This window comes from Rhea americana, unplaced genomic scaffold (genome assembly GCF_003343005.1).
Source record: "Rhea americana isolate MKP2758 unplaced genomic scaffold, rheAme1 scaffold_6, whole genome shotgun sequence".
NCBI lineage: Eukaryota > Metazoa > Chordata > Aves > Rheiformes > Rheidae > Rhea > Rhea americana.
In genome coordinates, this window is record NW_028186756.1 from 9222886 (window position 1) to 9239764 (window position 16879).

Below are 16879 nucleotides of genomic sequence, written 5' to 3' on the forward strand. Positions count from 1 at the left end.
CAGGTGGCCTGTAGTAGACACCCACAACAGTGTCCCCCATGTTAGCCTGCCCTTTGATCTTTACCCATAAGCTCTCAATTGCCTCCTCTTCCTCTACCCCTAGGCAGAGCTCGATGCATTCCAGTTGCGCTCTCACATAAAGAGCAACTCCACCACCTCGCCCTCCTGTCTCTCCTAAAAAGCACATAGCCACCCATGACAGCATTCCAGTCATGTGAGCCATCCCACCATGTCTCTGCGACTGCAATGAGATCATGGCCCTGTGATCGCACACAGATCTCCAGCTCCTCCTGTTTCTTCCCCATGCTGCGTGCATTGGTGTATGGGCATTTCAAAGAGGTAGTCATGTCTGCAGGTTTCCCAGGAAGGGTGTACGGGGGTCCCCCATAGCTATTTTATCAAGGAACATAGCAAATTCCCTTCTGAAATTAACAAATCTCATGATTGGACATAACCCTACCTTCACCCAAACCTTTCAGCAGTCATCAATTATTTCAATTAATACTCAAAGAAAGCAATCTTAAAAAAAAAAAAGCTCTAAAGCCAAGCCATCAGATTCATGTGATTCATTTCACCTACTGATGTAAAGACTCACTATTGTAATAGTGAAAGTAAATCTAAAGAGAAGAAAAGACTTCATCATCTTTTGCTGACAGTATTTTTTTTTTTTTTAAAAAAAGGATTTCAGAAATATTTGGGAGTTTTGAAAATTTTTGGCAGAAATTTTTTTTTAAGAAAAGTAATTTCTTAAGAGATTGCCAATATTTTGTGTTGAATACTGCATGATTCTAGCTGGTTAGAGTGGGGGAATAACAGTTTCTAGAGCTCTCAACAAATCTTACCTATCATTCTAGTAAATCTTTGGTTATCTTAATAATCTTGTAGAATAAAGAAAATGTGAAATTCTAATTTTTTAAAATGTAAAAATACTTAGCAGCCAAAAAGCAGCCAAAGCAACAAAAAAAGCTCTTTCTTGGTGCTATTTTAAAAATATTACATTGGGACACTGGGAGAAATTTCTGTGTCTGATTTTTTTTTTTCTTTAACCAGTAAGACTACAGCTATCAAGTTCTTTAGCCATATTTGATTCATTTGGAAATGAAGAACAATATATCTTATTGCTATGAGAATCATAGTAACACTTTTATAAATAATTCTTGCATGTAAATTAAAAAATACGTATTTAAATGCAAGAACTTTACAGTATGATTCACAAACCAAATGAAAAACTCCACAATTGCTACAGAATGAAGACAATGGACTATTTATTTCATCTTCTGATGAAAGAAGCCAGTATAGRCTATTTTCTCAGGCAGCAATGTGATAATCATGCATCAGAGGAATGACTAAGACACATTTTAAATTTTTGTCTCAGAGCTGATATAATCAAAGGAAAAAATACAGTTAAGAACACTTAAGATACTTGTACTTACAAGTATCCTTCATGCACGTCATGGTTGAGGAACACAACTCAATGACGCAAACTGCTGGTTGCCCTAGATCCACTGGAGGCATTCTCAAAATGGAAACCTAGCAAGCAGGAAGAGAAAATTCTGAATATCAAACTAATTAAAATATAATTTCATCATACAGTATTATCTTACACTGAAATACTGCAAACTGCAACTCTACTAATATACTACTAACAGTTCAAGTAAAATTGGCTTACTATTCAGTTCAAAAAGTAAAATACAATATTAAAACATAATAGGCAACTATGAGATCAGTAACCAAAGACTATCTGGAATAGGTACAGATTTGTACTATTCATGTATACATGAACACATACATTGACTTGAAGTTACTTAAGGATAATCTTCTTACAAAAAACAAAGTTTTAAGATTGTTATACTTTTGCAAAAATAGAAGTTATTTGAATCTCACAAATAATTACCAAGAATTTCATACCTAAATATATTTATCACCACAAACATAACTGTATTTGTATTTGCTCAGTACTCTGCAAAAGTTTAACAACCCCATAAATATGTATTTATAGAACAGATGAAGAAAGCTCTACAAAAGTAGTTACTGTAAACTCTGCTACATACAGCTCATCATAGATTTGTTTCTTTTATGAAATGCAGAAAAAAACCCAAGTCTATATCAAAACAGAGTAACACGAAAGATCAGACAACCACTGCCATTTTGAGTAGAGATGAAAAATAACTGCAGACCTATTGATACAATCTGATTTTCTGGTTTACTAGTAACAGAATCTATGGGATCAATCCTGCAGAGCTTGCAAATACAAACAATTCTACTAAATGAGTAAGGCCACTTTTGTTATGAAGGGCAAAAGTGCTTCCTTTGTCCTTCATAACAAAGGTGCTTTGCTTTTGATTTTTTTTTTTTTTTTTAAGCATCAAAATGGTCAGAAAACATCACATTGTAGCCCTTTCCAAAACGATGATATTCAGCTTTTTATCTGATAACTAGTTTTCATCATAAGCCACAGACAGTTTATGAACTGCTGTTGGCAAGAGATTGCAAAGTGGTTTTTGAACACTGTGCAGAGCACCGTTAGGTAAGAACTGGTGGAGTACTTTTACATGGGACAGCTAGTAGCAAGGCGTAGGAAGAACAAAATTTTCTGCCTTCTATATTCTTACTTTTCAGGTCCTGATTTAAAATATAAGAACATAGGATATGATAAATTGAATTGAAGAAATACTTTTTACACAGACCACAGACCTTAATTTTAAAGGGTATTTCTGACAAAGCAGAAACATTTTAAAAAGGATTTGAATGCATACAAATAGAATTTTGAGCTGTAAAAATGAATGTTAAAAAGCTTTCAACAAAGTTTATGCAATATAATTGATTAACAGTTAACAGTCAGCATGTTAATGGCAACAGCGGTAAAAAGCAAGTAAACCAGTAGCTTAGCAATTGCGTTAATTAAAATAGTCAACCAACAAACAAGGAAATCCAAGTCGCTGAACCAGAAGAAATACAGTTTTACAGAGACTASTGAACCAGATTCAAGCAGAAATAAAAGCATGAATTAACTCCAACAACTAAATATTAATACATACAATTCATAAGAAGTAAGTGATATAAACAGATACAAGTGATACAAAATTGATATATACCTGCTGCTCTGAATCTGTTTTTAGTATGGACTGATCTGTAATGAGTACTGCTCTGGAAATCTGCCTACAATTAAATAAAACAATTATGACATCTCACAGAAACAGAAAAAAACAGCAATTTGGATTCAGTGTTCGGCAATACAAATCTAAACATAGTACTGTGTGAGTGTTAAATATATAATCTTTATTAATATGACTATGTACATACTGCACTGAGCATATACTTTGAATGGGGTAATTTGCCTTTTGCTGAATTAGGTTAATCTCTGGAACATTAATATACTATTTTCAATGCCCAACATAGACAACCAATAAATGAGTGACTGCCATTATGTAAACAGCTCAATACCCTTCTGATTTAAAAGATTTAAAAGAGAGAGAGAGCATGCACAAATGTGTGCAAGAAAGCAATGACTGTTGATACATTTCTAAATCTGAATGAATTTAAAGAGAGAACAGCAAAAGGCACCTCCCTGTTCCAAGGACCTTTCAGCAAATATGAAATCCGTTAGGTTGGGTATTTCCAYAACGAAAAGGGGAATATAATTTTAAGGAAACCTAAACATAGAAGGTACAGTAAGCTCTCAAGTACATACGAGAAAAAAAACTATGTACAGAACAAAGTTGTTTGCACCACAAAGATAACGCAGAAGGCAATATTCTCTTAACTTAAACTTAAAATACTAGTATGTAACATCCTGTAAGAGATTTACTATGCTTATTACTGTATTACATACCTATAACACACATTTTTACATGTGTTCTCTGAAAGGTAACCATCTTCCACAACAAAATACTTGGCACTAATTCTTTGTCCAAAATGATCTAAGATAGCTTTGCATCTGTTTAAAAAAAAAAATTCAAATTAAAGTATGAAAAGAAGGAATTCATCCACAGAAGTATTCATAATTTTATTACAGTTTTGAAATTAAGTGACAGAGAAAATCATTTAAATATCTGTGAAATAAGTTAGCTATAAACATTTAACATGCAAATCCTAAAATAACTCAACTGAAACTCATATATCTTAGAGAAATACATGGTATATACAATTATTCTGAATTACAAGTAACCATGTTAGAAAGTCAACTTGATCATTTTATTATTAAAACAAAATATAGGCTCATAACACTGGCATTTTACTGTACATGAAAATGGAATGTTTCCTGCCTCGTGGTACATGGATGATAGTGTGTCACAATATTTGAGGCCACAGCAATCTTTCATACTTTCATATATTTGTAATGTAACAGATTAGCTCTTATAAATGGGACAGATATGCAAATCACAGGAAGGTAAGAAACAAAAACCTTAAACTGTGGGGAACAAGATTTAAATTTCAGATTTCATTGAGGAAAAAAAGTCTGTAGGAGAGAAAAAAATTTGATACTTTCATACGAAATATATGAAAAATCAGGTAAGTGAAACAAAAGCAAGTTGCATATAGATATTAAACTATATGCTTTGATCTCTATTCTATTTAATTCTATATATCTTCTCAAACAGAAAACTTGCACATACTTTTTAAAAAAGACCTACAGTTCCAAAGGGCTCCTATTAAACTATTATAAACTTAGCTTGCAAACAAAACATGTAGACTACAATTTCTTTCTTTATCGCTTATTTCCATATCACAAGAATCTTTAAGGTTTAATATTGATTCAAAAAATATTTTAAGGTTTTCTATAATATCAGAATATTTATTATTAAAATAAATAGTAATAAGAAAAGTAAAGTAAGTCAGCTTTACTTATCTTTTGCCTGATGTATATTACAGTTGCTTTAAAATACAAGATTTAAAACAGTAAATCTCCTCTTACACTTTTACACACTCACACACACACACACACACACAAAAGGAAACAAGAGGATGCCTAATACAGAGATTCCTTACAGTTTTAAATGTGTTTTATCATAGCATAGCATTATTCTTGTAGAGTAAATAGCTGATATGAAAATTACGTCTTGAGAATAAACAACATTTCTGCAACTTCAAATTATTCATCAGTTTCTGTGAACAAAACAATCTACTGAACTAGTGAGGATGAAAATCAAACCTAAATACATAAATGCAATCAACTGCCACTTGCTTTTGTACGTTTAGACTGTTACCTACTTTCCGCGGTGTGAAATGAAAGCTGAAAAGGTGTAGATGAAATGCTTATTTTGAAATGTAAAAGTGTATTTAATCACCATTAACTTGTTGTAATACTAACTTCTAATACTGATTTCAAAGTCATGTATACTACATATACAACTATATTCAAATTCAAGAGAGAACTTGCAAAACAGTCAAAACATCTAATGGCAGCAATGGTTTAACTTTGTACGTGCAGGATTCTTCACACCGAGTTTAAACAGCATTCTCTTCAACGTGCGTTTCACCTACTACTTTAGGAAGATTTTTTTCCTTAATGTTAGCCCAACTGATTTCATTCTCAAGCAGCTCTTTTACGCACTGCAAATGAACAAGGAAGTCAAGCTGGTACAGTTCATATCCAATTATAACCGTCCTGATTGTTTATCAAACAGTTTCCTCTGCCTGCCGCCCTCCCCCCAAACATTCTGTGGAGGGGGAAAGGCGGATTAAACATCATACTGCATCACTTAAGGCCGGCAAAAGCAACTACRCGCTTTTTATTTTCCTGCTAACTGTTGTTTCCTCTCCACTGTTCAGGAATAGCTATCAGGTCATGTGCTTGGTAAGATTTTAAACAGAAAGAGAGATTGTGCTTTCGGTATCAGTCGCCACTATTCTTCAAAGGATGATGCCAAGAAAATTTCTTTCCAGTACTGCTTCCAAATATGGAAAACACTTATGCACTGACATTATCAGGTCTCTGTCATCTGATACGTGTTGGGACAATGAATCATACAGAACCCTCCATTGACCTTCTTTCAATGTGTCTAGATAAAAGGATGAAAATTAGAATCCATCTCCTTGCAGTGCCACGAGTTATAAATGTACTTTATAGGGCTCATTATCCAAACTAATGGACTAAGGGCGACATCCTTGAAATGGACTTACCAGCACTGACAAAGCCAGTATGCAATATTTCAAGAAAGATATGTAAATTACTATGTGTTTGCTATATCTTTTTATTACAGATATATAAATTTACATTTATCACGTCTTTTCCATTTTTGAGACAGGATTATGTGATTGGAAACATATTTAAACTGTGATCACCATAAAATGCCCACCATTCTTTTCAATGCAACTCATGTAACTTAAAATATCTTAAATTTTATCAGATAAAACCAAATAAGTGACTACCTACTTACTACTAAGAAGTAGAAAATAATCATAAATAACCATAAATACATTCAATTTTCTTCTTCCTCAAGCTAAGCAACACCAYGTACTTTTTTTATTCTCCTAACAGAGCATTAGAGTTCTATCAAGAGTGCAACGTTCTGCATATGTATTAAAATGCCAGACCTAATCTGATGTTGTAAGCAAAAGAAAAATTTTTAATTGGACTACTAAAAATCTTAAAAGAAGTACATCTAAAAGTTTTCATACTTTCATACCATTTTCCCTGAAACTCACATACTATAAAAAGGGCTACAGTAACTTGATAAATATAACTGTATGCTTGGGACAAAATCTACTGCTCTCTGGATATATAGTTATGGATAGTTAAAAAAAATTTTGAAAAAGCAATTCAATTAGGTAATGATATTGTTTCTTACTTTTCTTATGCTAGAGAGACTACTAGTCATGTCTAGAAAAGATTGAAATTTAATTTTAGTAATATTTAGGGAACTTCAAAGTAAAGTCTAAATGAACGAAAATAATTAGATAATAATGGCACTTACCTATAAATACAAATTTTTCTTACATCTACTAGAGCAGAGCATTAAAAATACAGTTCACTAACTACAAGAAGATCTTGAAGAAGTCTGGAAACCTATGCAAGATGTTTATAAAATAGCAATGAACACTGCACAATTTGATTAAGTTTCTACTGTTCAGAGATTGATATATTTGTAATCAACAACGTAAGTTGTCCCTGAAACTACAGGTGGTCTGTGACAAAGAGACATGGTTTTGTCTAKTATCAATTACTATTAATGGACTGTTGACTCAAAACCTCAGTAACTCATAAATACCCTCATTAACAATTTGATAGCTGATCTTTAGTAGGCAAAACAGCGAAGTTTAGAGTCAAGAGGAAAATCAAGATGGTGCAGGAGGGAAAATGCATTGTAAGGAAAAGTGGTAACAAAAAAAAAAAAAAAAGAAAAAGAAAAAGAAGGGAAAACAAGGGATTTAGAGGCGATCCAAACAAACAAACAAAAAAGGTTAGCTTGCCAAGTTACATTGTAGTGAAAGACTTTCATGAAGAAGTAAAAAGCTGTACTACATTCAGGTGAGAGGAGACAGACAGAAAACAAACAGAAAATATCTCTAGGAGGTAAGGAAAATACCGGCCACCAGGTGTTTGTATTATGTATGTCAATACTTAAAATCACAGGCAGGCAGGCAGTTCAAAGCAAACGGCAAGTGATTGAACAGGGGAAGCTGCATGGGTTGTGCTGCCTCACGTTCAGCAACAGATAATGGCATTATTAAAAAAAATAATGCTTTAGAATTAAAAGAGAGTCTGGTAAAGTCCTTCAAAAATATGCAGTATTTCTGCACCTCAAAATCGATCCTACATTTTTAAGTGGAAACAGCAAGAGTGAGCCATTAAATCAGCCTAATAGGCTAAACAGGGAGGCTTGAAATCTGTCAGAATTTCTGACAAATTTATTAGATCCAAAGCATAAAGGCAATTTAACCAAAATGCAGTCCTCCAAATTATTTTCAGAAAACATATAATCTTACTAAAAAAAAGATGTTCACTTCTAGCATCCTGAAAATGTGCAAAATAAGCTAGAAATTAGGGAAACCAGCATCACTGATCAGTGAGAACTACACAGAATGATGTTTGGAAGTTCTTAGAAGCTCAGAGTTTTGTCCCTCTGAAATAACAAGCAATATTCAAACAGCGCTGGAAAATGAAGCTCACTAGTTATGAGTTCAAATATTACTGTTAAAAATAGTTTATGAAAGGGACATAAATTCATTTGCATATGAACATGCACTTGGGAACACATATGATGAATTACTATCACACCTGCATCTCAAGTTTTAAAGCTTTCCAATGAACTTTAGAAGGTCAAACTAGCAATGGAAAGGTAAACTGTTGTTTACAGAACTTCAAGAAAAACACACGCTACTTGACCATGTCATAACAAATTTAGTTATAAACTTCATGCTAAAAAAAATAACTGTGCAGTGCAACTGGAAAGTAAAGATATTGTACTGATTATTTAACTACTAATTTCTCTAATAAAATACTATCATATAACCTTACTACCTATTCCTAGTTTAATTCTCAAATTTTTCAACGCAATATTTTGAAGTTTTCAATCATAAAAACTAAGCTAAAAAATTTCTTAAAAGAACCAAAAGTATTATCACAGGCATTAAGCTAGTAACTGTTAGAATGCATGTAACAGAAACCATGACAATCTTCACAGGTGTGAAAAATGTCAGTATGGACAAAAATATGGGTGGATTTTTCTTTGCTCAAATTTAAACCTGCCTACAGTCCTGATATTGTTGTAAAAGAATTTATCCTATGATAACAGGGCAGCATAGTTTATGACAACAATCTACCTAAAAACTCATTAAAGTCTTTTCTCTTGGAGTGACATGCATTATCAGCAAAGATTAATCTGATGAGTCTTTAGGTGAGCTCCATTTTTAAAAACGCAATAACAGAGGGCTTTGTTGTCATCTGATGAAAATCAATTAGAGTAGGTAAGGCCACAAGGAAAACTAACATCACTCATCACCAGCCCCCCGGCAGCCGAAATGATTTGTCTTCCAAGCTTGGGCGATCAGGAGCTGTAGTAATATCACAGGGAAATTAATTTAGTTTCTATATTCTAGACCCACTTTCCTTGTTCTGGAGGACCTATACACAAATTACTTTTAATCAAGGTTGATGTGTTATTAATACCAAGGAGAATCTTTGAAGAATCATTTTTAAAAATTGACTTAATGCATTTTTCATCTGCATTTTGTATATAAACAGAAGGTTACTTATATTACCCTTACCGTCCAGATTCTTTGTCCACTACAAGGCACTGCACAGAATGGCGAAGACAATAGATACCACCAAATACAGCACACATCCTGGAACATATTAGAAAAATAAAAGTTACTCCTATCGCAACTGACTGCAAGCAATCTGAGTATCTGCAATAAGCAAGGCAAAGTACTCTGTATGTTGTAGCAAAACAATTTTAAATAATGCCTTAATCTCTGAAAGAGATAATCAAAATAAACCATGTCAAGTGGTTTTGTAAAGGATATTTTGTTAACATTTTTTGTATTAGCATTTGTCATAGCCTTCAAAATAGTCACATTAGTTTGAACATTTATCGCTTTGAGATGTCACAGACTTTTAAGTCATTCAGTCCAGAAAAGCATCAATTTACAAAGTACACAGAAGATCTGCTGAACAGGCTACGTTTTACATAGTGTAGAATAAGAATGCAAACAAACAAATGAAAATCAAATTCCTGAAAGACTTAAGTGTGATGCCCAATTCAGAATTTCTCTCTCTACTTTCACAAAATGTAGCATGGGAACTTTACTGGCTACAAGCAGCTTAAGCTTTGGGAGCACTGGGAAGTGCTCAGTTGAATGAACACTTCTTGCAGTCTAAAGCMGACCTCTTCCAAATACTGATTCCTCCAGGTTCTGCTTATGTTAAGATACAGTTGCTCATGATATTGTGTGTGTGGAATGATGATAAGAGATCTCCTAAACATGAGAATGAACCAGCTTCACAGGTCAGTTGTCCGAAAACTAGTTTATGTATGCTATTCAATATTAGTTTTTCCACTTACAAACAAATCCTAATACATAAGACAAACTAAGAAAATTAAAACTACCCAAAAGCTAATCCGTTCTTAAACTACAGGGAGACTCAGAGTTCAAAGAAACTAAATTATGACATTTAAATATGAAGAAGTTATTTTTGTGTTTATACCAGCTTTTACAAAGAGTTTTTAATAAGAGAGTCTGTAATACTATGGTCACGCTTCTCTACTTTGTTTCTGATGCAGTACAATCGATAAAGTTGAGAACAACAGTCCCAGAGCAGAGGTCAACAAGTCAAACTCAGTACTGAATAGCCAAAGGAACAGGTCTATGCAAGATGAGTACGTTTTGCCACACAGTTTGTGATTCTGTTACTACAGGAAGCAATCTGCTGCTACATTTTGCATGCTTTCCTGCCTAATAACATGGTGCTTCTACTCAGAGACATATACCTACCACTCACCTSTGCTGCACTGCTAACTACTTATAACTAAGCATTCAAAAGACTTCCCAGCTAAATTGTAGTCAAGTATATCACTTTTTAGTACATTAAGTTTTGAATTACAAAATTTCAAAATGGACTTTCAGACTTGAAGTTTCAGCATTTTGAAAGATTTTGTTGTCACAGTAAGCAACATGACTTTCATAACACTTCAGATGACTTGTCTTTTATCTTTAATTCTCAAACATCTGAGAAAACTTACTCATCTTAGGTTGATACTAACACCTGGCACATTAAGATTTGTCTGATCCTTTACAATACAGTTTCAGGACTAGACTGTTTCAGTGATCAGTCTTGGGAATCTTGAATTTTTCTTAAGACTCTCCAGTGGTTCACTGAGATCAATCAGCTATCACTGGCCTCTTCTCATGTATTCGGAGGAGCAAGAAAAGCACAAATAAACTGTATATTTGCATAAACTGTATCTCCTTTTCCCTGACAGAAAACTGTTCAATCAGAGAAAACCAAACGCTACCCGGTGACATTATATAATTCTTCCTTTGCCCTACAAACTACCTATCTCTGTTCTTTTCCGTTCTTTTTCTATTCAAAAGTAAATAGCAAGATATCGAGAAATCGTAGAACAGTGTGCAGCACATTCAATGCACTGAGGCACTGTTCTGTTTTATACCATACCAGAAAAGGATACTGTAAGTTTCCTTAGAGTTCCTGCTCTTCAGCCGAGCTTTGGTGTGACCTAGCTATCCGAAGTTCTGCTCACAGAAGGCAGACAGAACCAAAGTTGAGGTTTAAAAACCAGAAAGTCATTTGTTAACACAGTTTGCCTAGATACTGTATTTAAGGTAAGAATATGTAATTATATGAGTTACATAATCCATGCTGCACCCCTGTTTTTTGCACTGCTTTGTTGATGTTTATTAAACTGCAGAAGAAATGAGGATGGGCTACAGCTCTCTTCTGTTTTATTTTCAGTTGAGAGTATAAGGAGACACCGTGAGTCGTTCTTGCGCACAAGAGATGCATGCACCAGTGCATAGTACATACGCACGCATTGAATACAGTATTGTAGAAATATTTAGTTGTATTTGTCATTCGTTGTTTTTCACTAAATAAGGTTAATTTTGAACAGGAGAAAATAAACCTATTTTTAAAGAGTCTATATGGCAAAGCTTGCCCTTAGTTTCTTATCTGTGGAGAACTGAGGTTTAACAGCAAATCAGGACATAACTGTTATTTCTGTATATTTTCTGTAGAATTTCTCTAATTTTAGTATACTCGTAATTTTGGATGAATCTGAAAAATATATCTGAAAACTGATCACAGTTAAGAAAATCCCTTTTTTTACATGTGGAGGAGTTGGCTTTTTCCCTTGTCACAAAGATAACAATATGGTTCCTTTTTTTCAAATTCATGCACTTTATTTGCCATTTCCTGGCATTTGTGAGCAGCTACTAAGGTTTTGAAATTCATTAAAAAAAAAAAAAAGAAAAGAAAAGAAATTTCTTCGTAAAAAAGGAAAATCCTATTCTAATCAAGGAAACCTAGGAGAACTACATTCCAGTAAGCTAGCTTGCCTTTCTCATACTGATTTTCCTATGGTTAGTCCGACGCCTAGCCAATGTTAGACGGGTATTAAAGATGTAGTCACGCTAATCCTTTAAATTACAGTGTATACTGTATTATAAAACAGAATTATATATTCTTAAATACAATATCTAGGCAAATTAGAAAGACTGGTTATGAACATGGAGTGTGGGGGGAAAACACATAAGTCATATACATGCATGTATATATACACGAATGTATATATAATACACTCATAACCCATCAAAGGAATCACAACAGTTGGTGTGACCTTGAAAAGTTCAGCCTTAAGAATCAGAACAAAGAAAACCAAACAGAGAAACATCCTAACACTGTAACGTGAAGATTGCTAACAATGAACTTTGCTTCAGGAGAAGCACAAACTCAGTATCTACATGATGGTATGCACAACACTATGCTTGGTATGATCACTCATTTTTATACTAGGATGCGAGTTTTGATTAAGGAGGTTCATTCTGTTCCAAACTAGCCCGGGGGAGAGAAGACTGAGGGGGGATCTGATCAATGTGTACAAGTACCTGAAGGGAGGGTGTCAAGGGGACGGGGACAAACTCTTTTCAGTTGTCCCGTGTGACAGGACAAGAGGCAATGGGCAGAAATTGAAGCACAGGAAGTTCCGCCTGAACGGGAGGGGGAATTTCTTCCCTGTGAGAGTGACGGAGCACTGGAACGGGTTGCCCARAGAGGTTGTGGAGTCTCCTTCTTTGGAGATCTTCAAGGCCCACATGGATGCAACCCTGTCTAACGTGCTGTGGGTGACCCTGCTGAGCAGGGAGGTTGAACTAGATGATCTCCAACCTTACTGATTCTATGAAACTAGAAAATCAGAATTTATCAAAAGGGCCTGCAAGTCTCAGGTTCACAGTTCTAGAGGTGGAACAAATTAATCTTCCTTCCTGATGCTCTCATTAGACTTCACCCATGCTACAAAAGAACATCAACAGTCCGGCTTGAGGTACAAACTCATACCCTTTCATTAGTTGATGAAGRCACAAAAGCACCTTTAGACACAAAGCTAAACTATGTCACTTTCCCCCCACACACATACACGAAGAGTGGAATTCTTGGCCCTGAATTATCTCAGTTAGTTTCACGGAAAATTATTTCACTTTTGCAGAGCAGGGCAGACAGCTACTAAGTTGAATGCAAGCAAAGAAGGGTCACAATAGTGATCAGCTCCACACATCTGCCAACCCTAGCATTCCAGGAGAACATGAGGTTCTGAGGCCTAGGCTTTCAACAATCAGGACACAAGACTGCCCACTGAATGGAAGCAGGAAAGCATACCCCAGCAACAAATGTTAAGGAACATGGTTCCTCTATACCTAGTAACAACATACATGGTGCTCTCTGAACTGGAGCAGATGTTAATGGCAACAGAWATATTCTCTTTACAATGCTTTTCACTTTGAGAATAAAATCTCAAATGTGACATTTGTTAGTGTTCTGAATGGCTTTGAAATTTGATCAAGTGGTGCCACATTAGAGCATTAGATGGCTCCCCTAACAATTGTCCTGATTCAGTATATGGCTTATAGATTCAACTCACAAAAAGGCTCTTCTTATGCAGACAGCATATTTCTTCAAATATATGTACCTCTACGCAGTCAGTAGCCTCTCAATGTTGGCATTCAGTATCAAAGTCCACTTCTTTGCCAAACTCTTTCATACTGGGGTCCTTTCGATGTTTGAATTAGGCCCCCCCTGTCAGAGTGGGTTTTGGAAATTTTCTGTCCCCCTCTGCTGCAGCATCTGTTCTTTATCTCCTCCAAACTGAGTATGGTTAGTAAAGGCTAGAAAGGAGTTTCAACCAAGTGTGCCCTGAGCCCTTCCCCTCCACCACCATAAAGAGAAGAATCTGGCATAAAACTTTAATATGTAACACTCAGCCAAGCAGAAGAGGGACCTCTTTTTAGAGGAAAAGTATGCAACTTTGTGCTGCTCACCAGGCATTTACCAGGTGGTCCATAATACTAAAACAAACAAATGTAGTGCAATAAATACGTTTTGATACAAGAAAAACGAAAGTTTTGCAGTTTTGAAAAGCTTCAGCTGTCTCTAGGATACATGATACACTAAGTTCCATCTTGCCACTACAAATAGGAAAAATTAGCTGAAGAACATTCACATCTTTTTTACTCCTTATGCCTTATACAATAATACCAGGCAATAATGTTGCGTTTACAGCCTTCTTAGATGACAGAGATGGAAAAAACCTCTAATTCTGCACACTTAACTTCCTAAAATAGGATCCATATTGGTATTCAAAAACTGACTTCAAAGACAGTTAAGACTACAGTACCTTCTAAAGCATGTGAATGATGTAGCATGGCAGACAGCTAAAAGTGATACCAGCTGACATCTCTCACAGTTCTRCTCTGGAGTGTGGCAGTCTAAACAAAGGCCAACAGTATCACTTACTGGGCAAATGAGAAGATCCAGTCCCCAAGAAACATGGCTTCTACCCACACAAAAGTAAGGAGAAATTATACCATATTGTATTCCACCTTTCATGGTCTGGTGGTTGGTTGTTAAAGATGATCCAGCTGAAGATGATCTAAAGGTTCAATACTCACTGAAGAATATTCTAGAGCCTTGGGTCACAGGTTTATTAACTGTAATGCTGCAATCAGAGGCTTCTAACCTGATACAGCATGTGTTAGGATCTTCCAGACCAACTCAGGCAACTTTATTTCATGTGGCTTACCATAAAAAATTAGAACTATTAACCTAACTAGAACCAAGATTCCTTTGTCAAAAATTGCATAAATTATTCTTTTCCTTTAACATCAACCACATTCAAGGTCTTTTTGATAAATGCACTTTATCCAGCATGCTTTGAAAGAACTTTGCTGCTTGGCTGCGCAAAAATGTGAATGACTTATTTTCAAGAGTAGCCTGCTATCCAGTGGAAAAGGGCATGACCTGTTTTCATAGTAGGCCAGCAGAAAACTTTTCTTTCTAAATGAAAATAGAAAGGAATTTTGATTATGTTAAACAATTACAAAGAGCTGAAATACCTATTAAAACAGTCCAGCATGAAAAACGACGTGATTTGGAAGAACTTGCCAAAATTATTTAAATACAGAAATTGAAATAATAAACTAAATGGCATCTCAATAATTTATGACAAAGTAAAATCATTGTTAACATTACTTTCATACAATAGACTATTCAAGAAGATTTGACTGTACTTGAAGTACACGGCAATTCTTTGATACTATTAACCCTAAATGACAGACGCTTAAACTGATATTACTCTAATTAACTGGCTACTGCCTTCACCAATAATTCAGTTTTTGCTGAAAGATAGCACCAACACTGTACTCAGCTTCAACTTTGCCCTGGTGACATCAAATCATATTACAGCTAAATTAACAGTTGTGAAAATTTTTAGCCTGGTAGCTTTCCATCATACACAGCCTTTAAATGCCATTTCAGTTCCTATCAAGGCAGGAATCAGCAGCTGTAATTTTTAATACAGTTGTGAAACAATAGGACATACTAAGAGCTGTATTTTTGACAGCATATTCATGATGATTTATGAGTTTGTATATAATTTGATTATTCTATTAATTTTACTGATTACTGTTTCAGCTAATACAGTGAAGGTCACTTACAAAATAAATCTTCATTACATTTCACAGAAAGAAACTGCCTCCAACTAGTTGTTTTCTTTAATTAAACACTAATGTAACAAGAGAGAAAATAGGCTTCAGGGTTGCTGCATCTGTTGCTACAAGAGGAGTTTACTGCTTTGATGTAATGCTCTCCGATATTAATTGAACAAAAATAGAATGTCTCTCTGTCTGACATCTTGATTTTCAACACAGAGATGTCATAACACCCACAGCTTACAGACTACCCTTAGTTCATTCTGAAACTACATAAGAGGCCTGGAAAACCATATAACAAAGTATAGTTTTACACCAGAAAAAAGTAGCTTTTATTTCTAGCACACGATCTTTTTTTCTTTTCATAAAATGCATGGAGTGATTAATTAAAAAAATAGAATAGTCTTTTCCCTAGTTGTACAGTCATCTATAGCAAAAACTCTTTTCTTCCTTAAAGACAAATACTGTGTGCATGGCATAGCAAGCTTTGGAGAAAGATCAAAGAAAAACATGTCAAAGGCCCGAATTAATGAACTGTCATCTTTGAATTTATTTTTGCACATAGAGCAAGCTGTGTCCTGGTTCTTACGTTACGTTCTTTGTTTCCTGACGGTCCCAAGAACTTCAGTATTTCCTGTAGTGCACTGTTGTATATTCTAAAAACATCAAAAAGTAGAACATAGACAAATCAAATACAACTAGAATGGCTGTTTCAGTAAACACAATCAGTCTTCCTAACACAGAACTCTCCCATATAAAAATCGGATCTCTATGACCACCTGGGTGAAGATGAAAAAAGTGAAGCCAGCACTAAAGATAATAACCACTCATCCAGAACTGCCCTGGCATTTAGGGAATTATTAGAAAGAATAATATATGACAATAACTGCTTGGGAAAACAAACGAAGAAAGAGTCAAGTATTTTTGACTTCATCTTGGACACAGCACTCACTATTCCTGAAAAATTTCTGTAAAAAAGGTCCTGAAAAATTCTCTAATTGTCCTAGTTTATAAACCCAATTAGCAAAAATGACCATTTCAAAGGCACCAGGAAGTTCTTGCACAGTTATCAACTGGAAGTTAGTTAACTTCCAGAGAATATTCCACAGGAGCCACAATTTCATGCCCATACATATAAACTAACTTCCTTCCCCAGGTCTTCACTTCCGCACTGGCACCAGAAAACAAAAGGGAATTCCACAATTGTGGTCAGGCA

At 34.9% G+C, this 16879-nt stretch overlaps 1 protein-coding gene across 2 annotated transcripts in view; it reads right to left on the bottom strand.

Annotated features, from left to right (window-relative positions):
• Positions 1-16879, bottom strand: part of CHM (CHM Rab escort protein) — a 77154-nt gene that overhangs the window by 14039 nt on the left and 46236 nt on the right. For both annotated transcript variants that reach the window (XM_085319630.1, XM_085319629.1), the window contains exons 9-12: positions 9211-9288; positions 3833-3937; positions 3096-3159; positions 1434-1530 (exon numbers count right to left, since the gene is read on the bottom strand). In XM_085319630.1, the coding sequence (XP_085175756.1) occupies positions 1434-1530; positions 3096-3159; positions 3833-3937; positions 9211-9288 (344 nt within the window). The remainder of the gene's footprint in view (positions 1-1433; positions 1531-3095; positions 3160-3832; positions 3938-9210; positions 9289-16879) is intronic.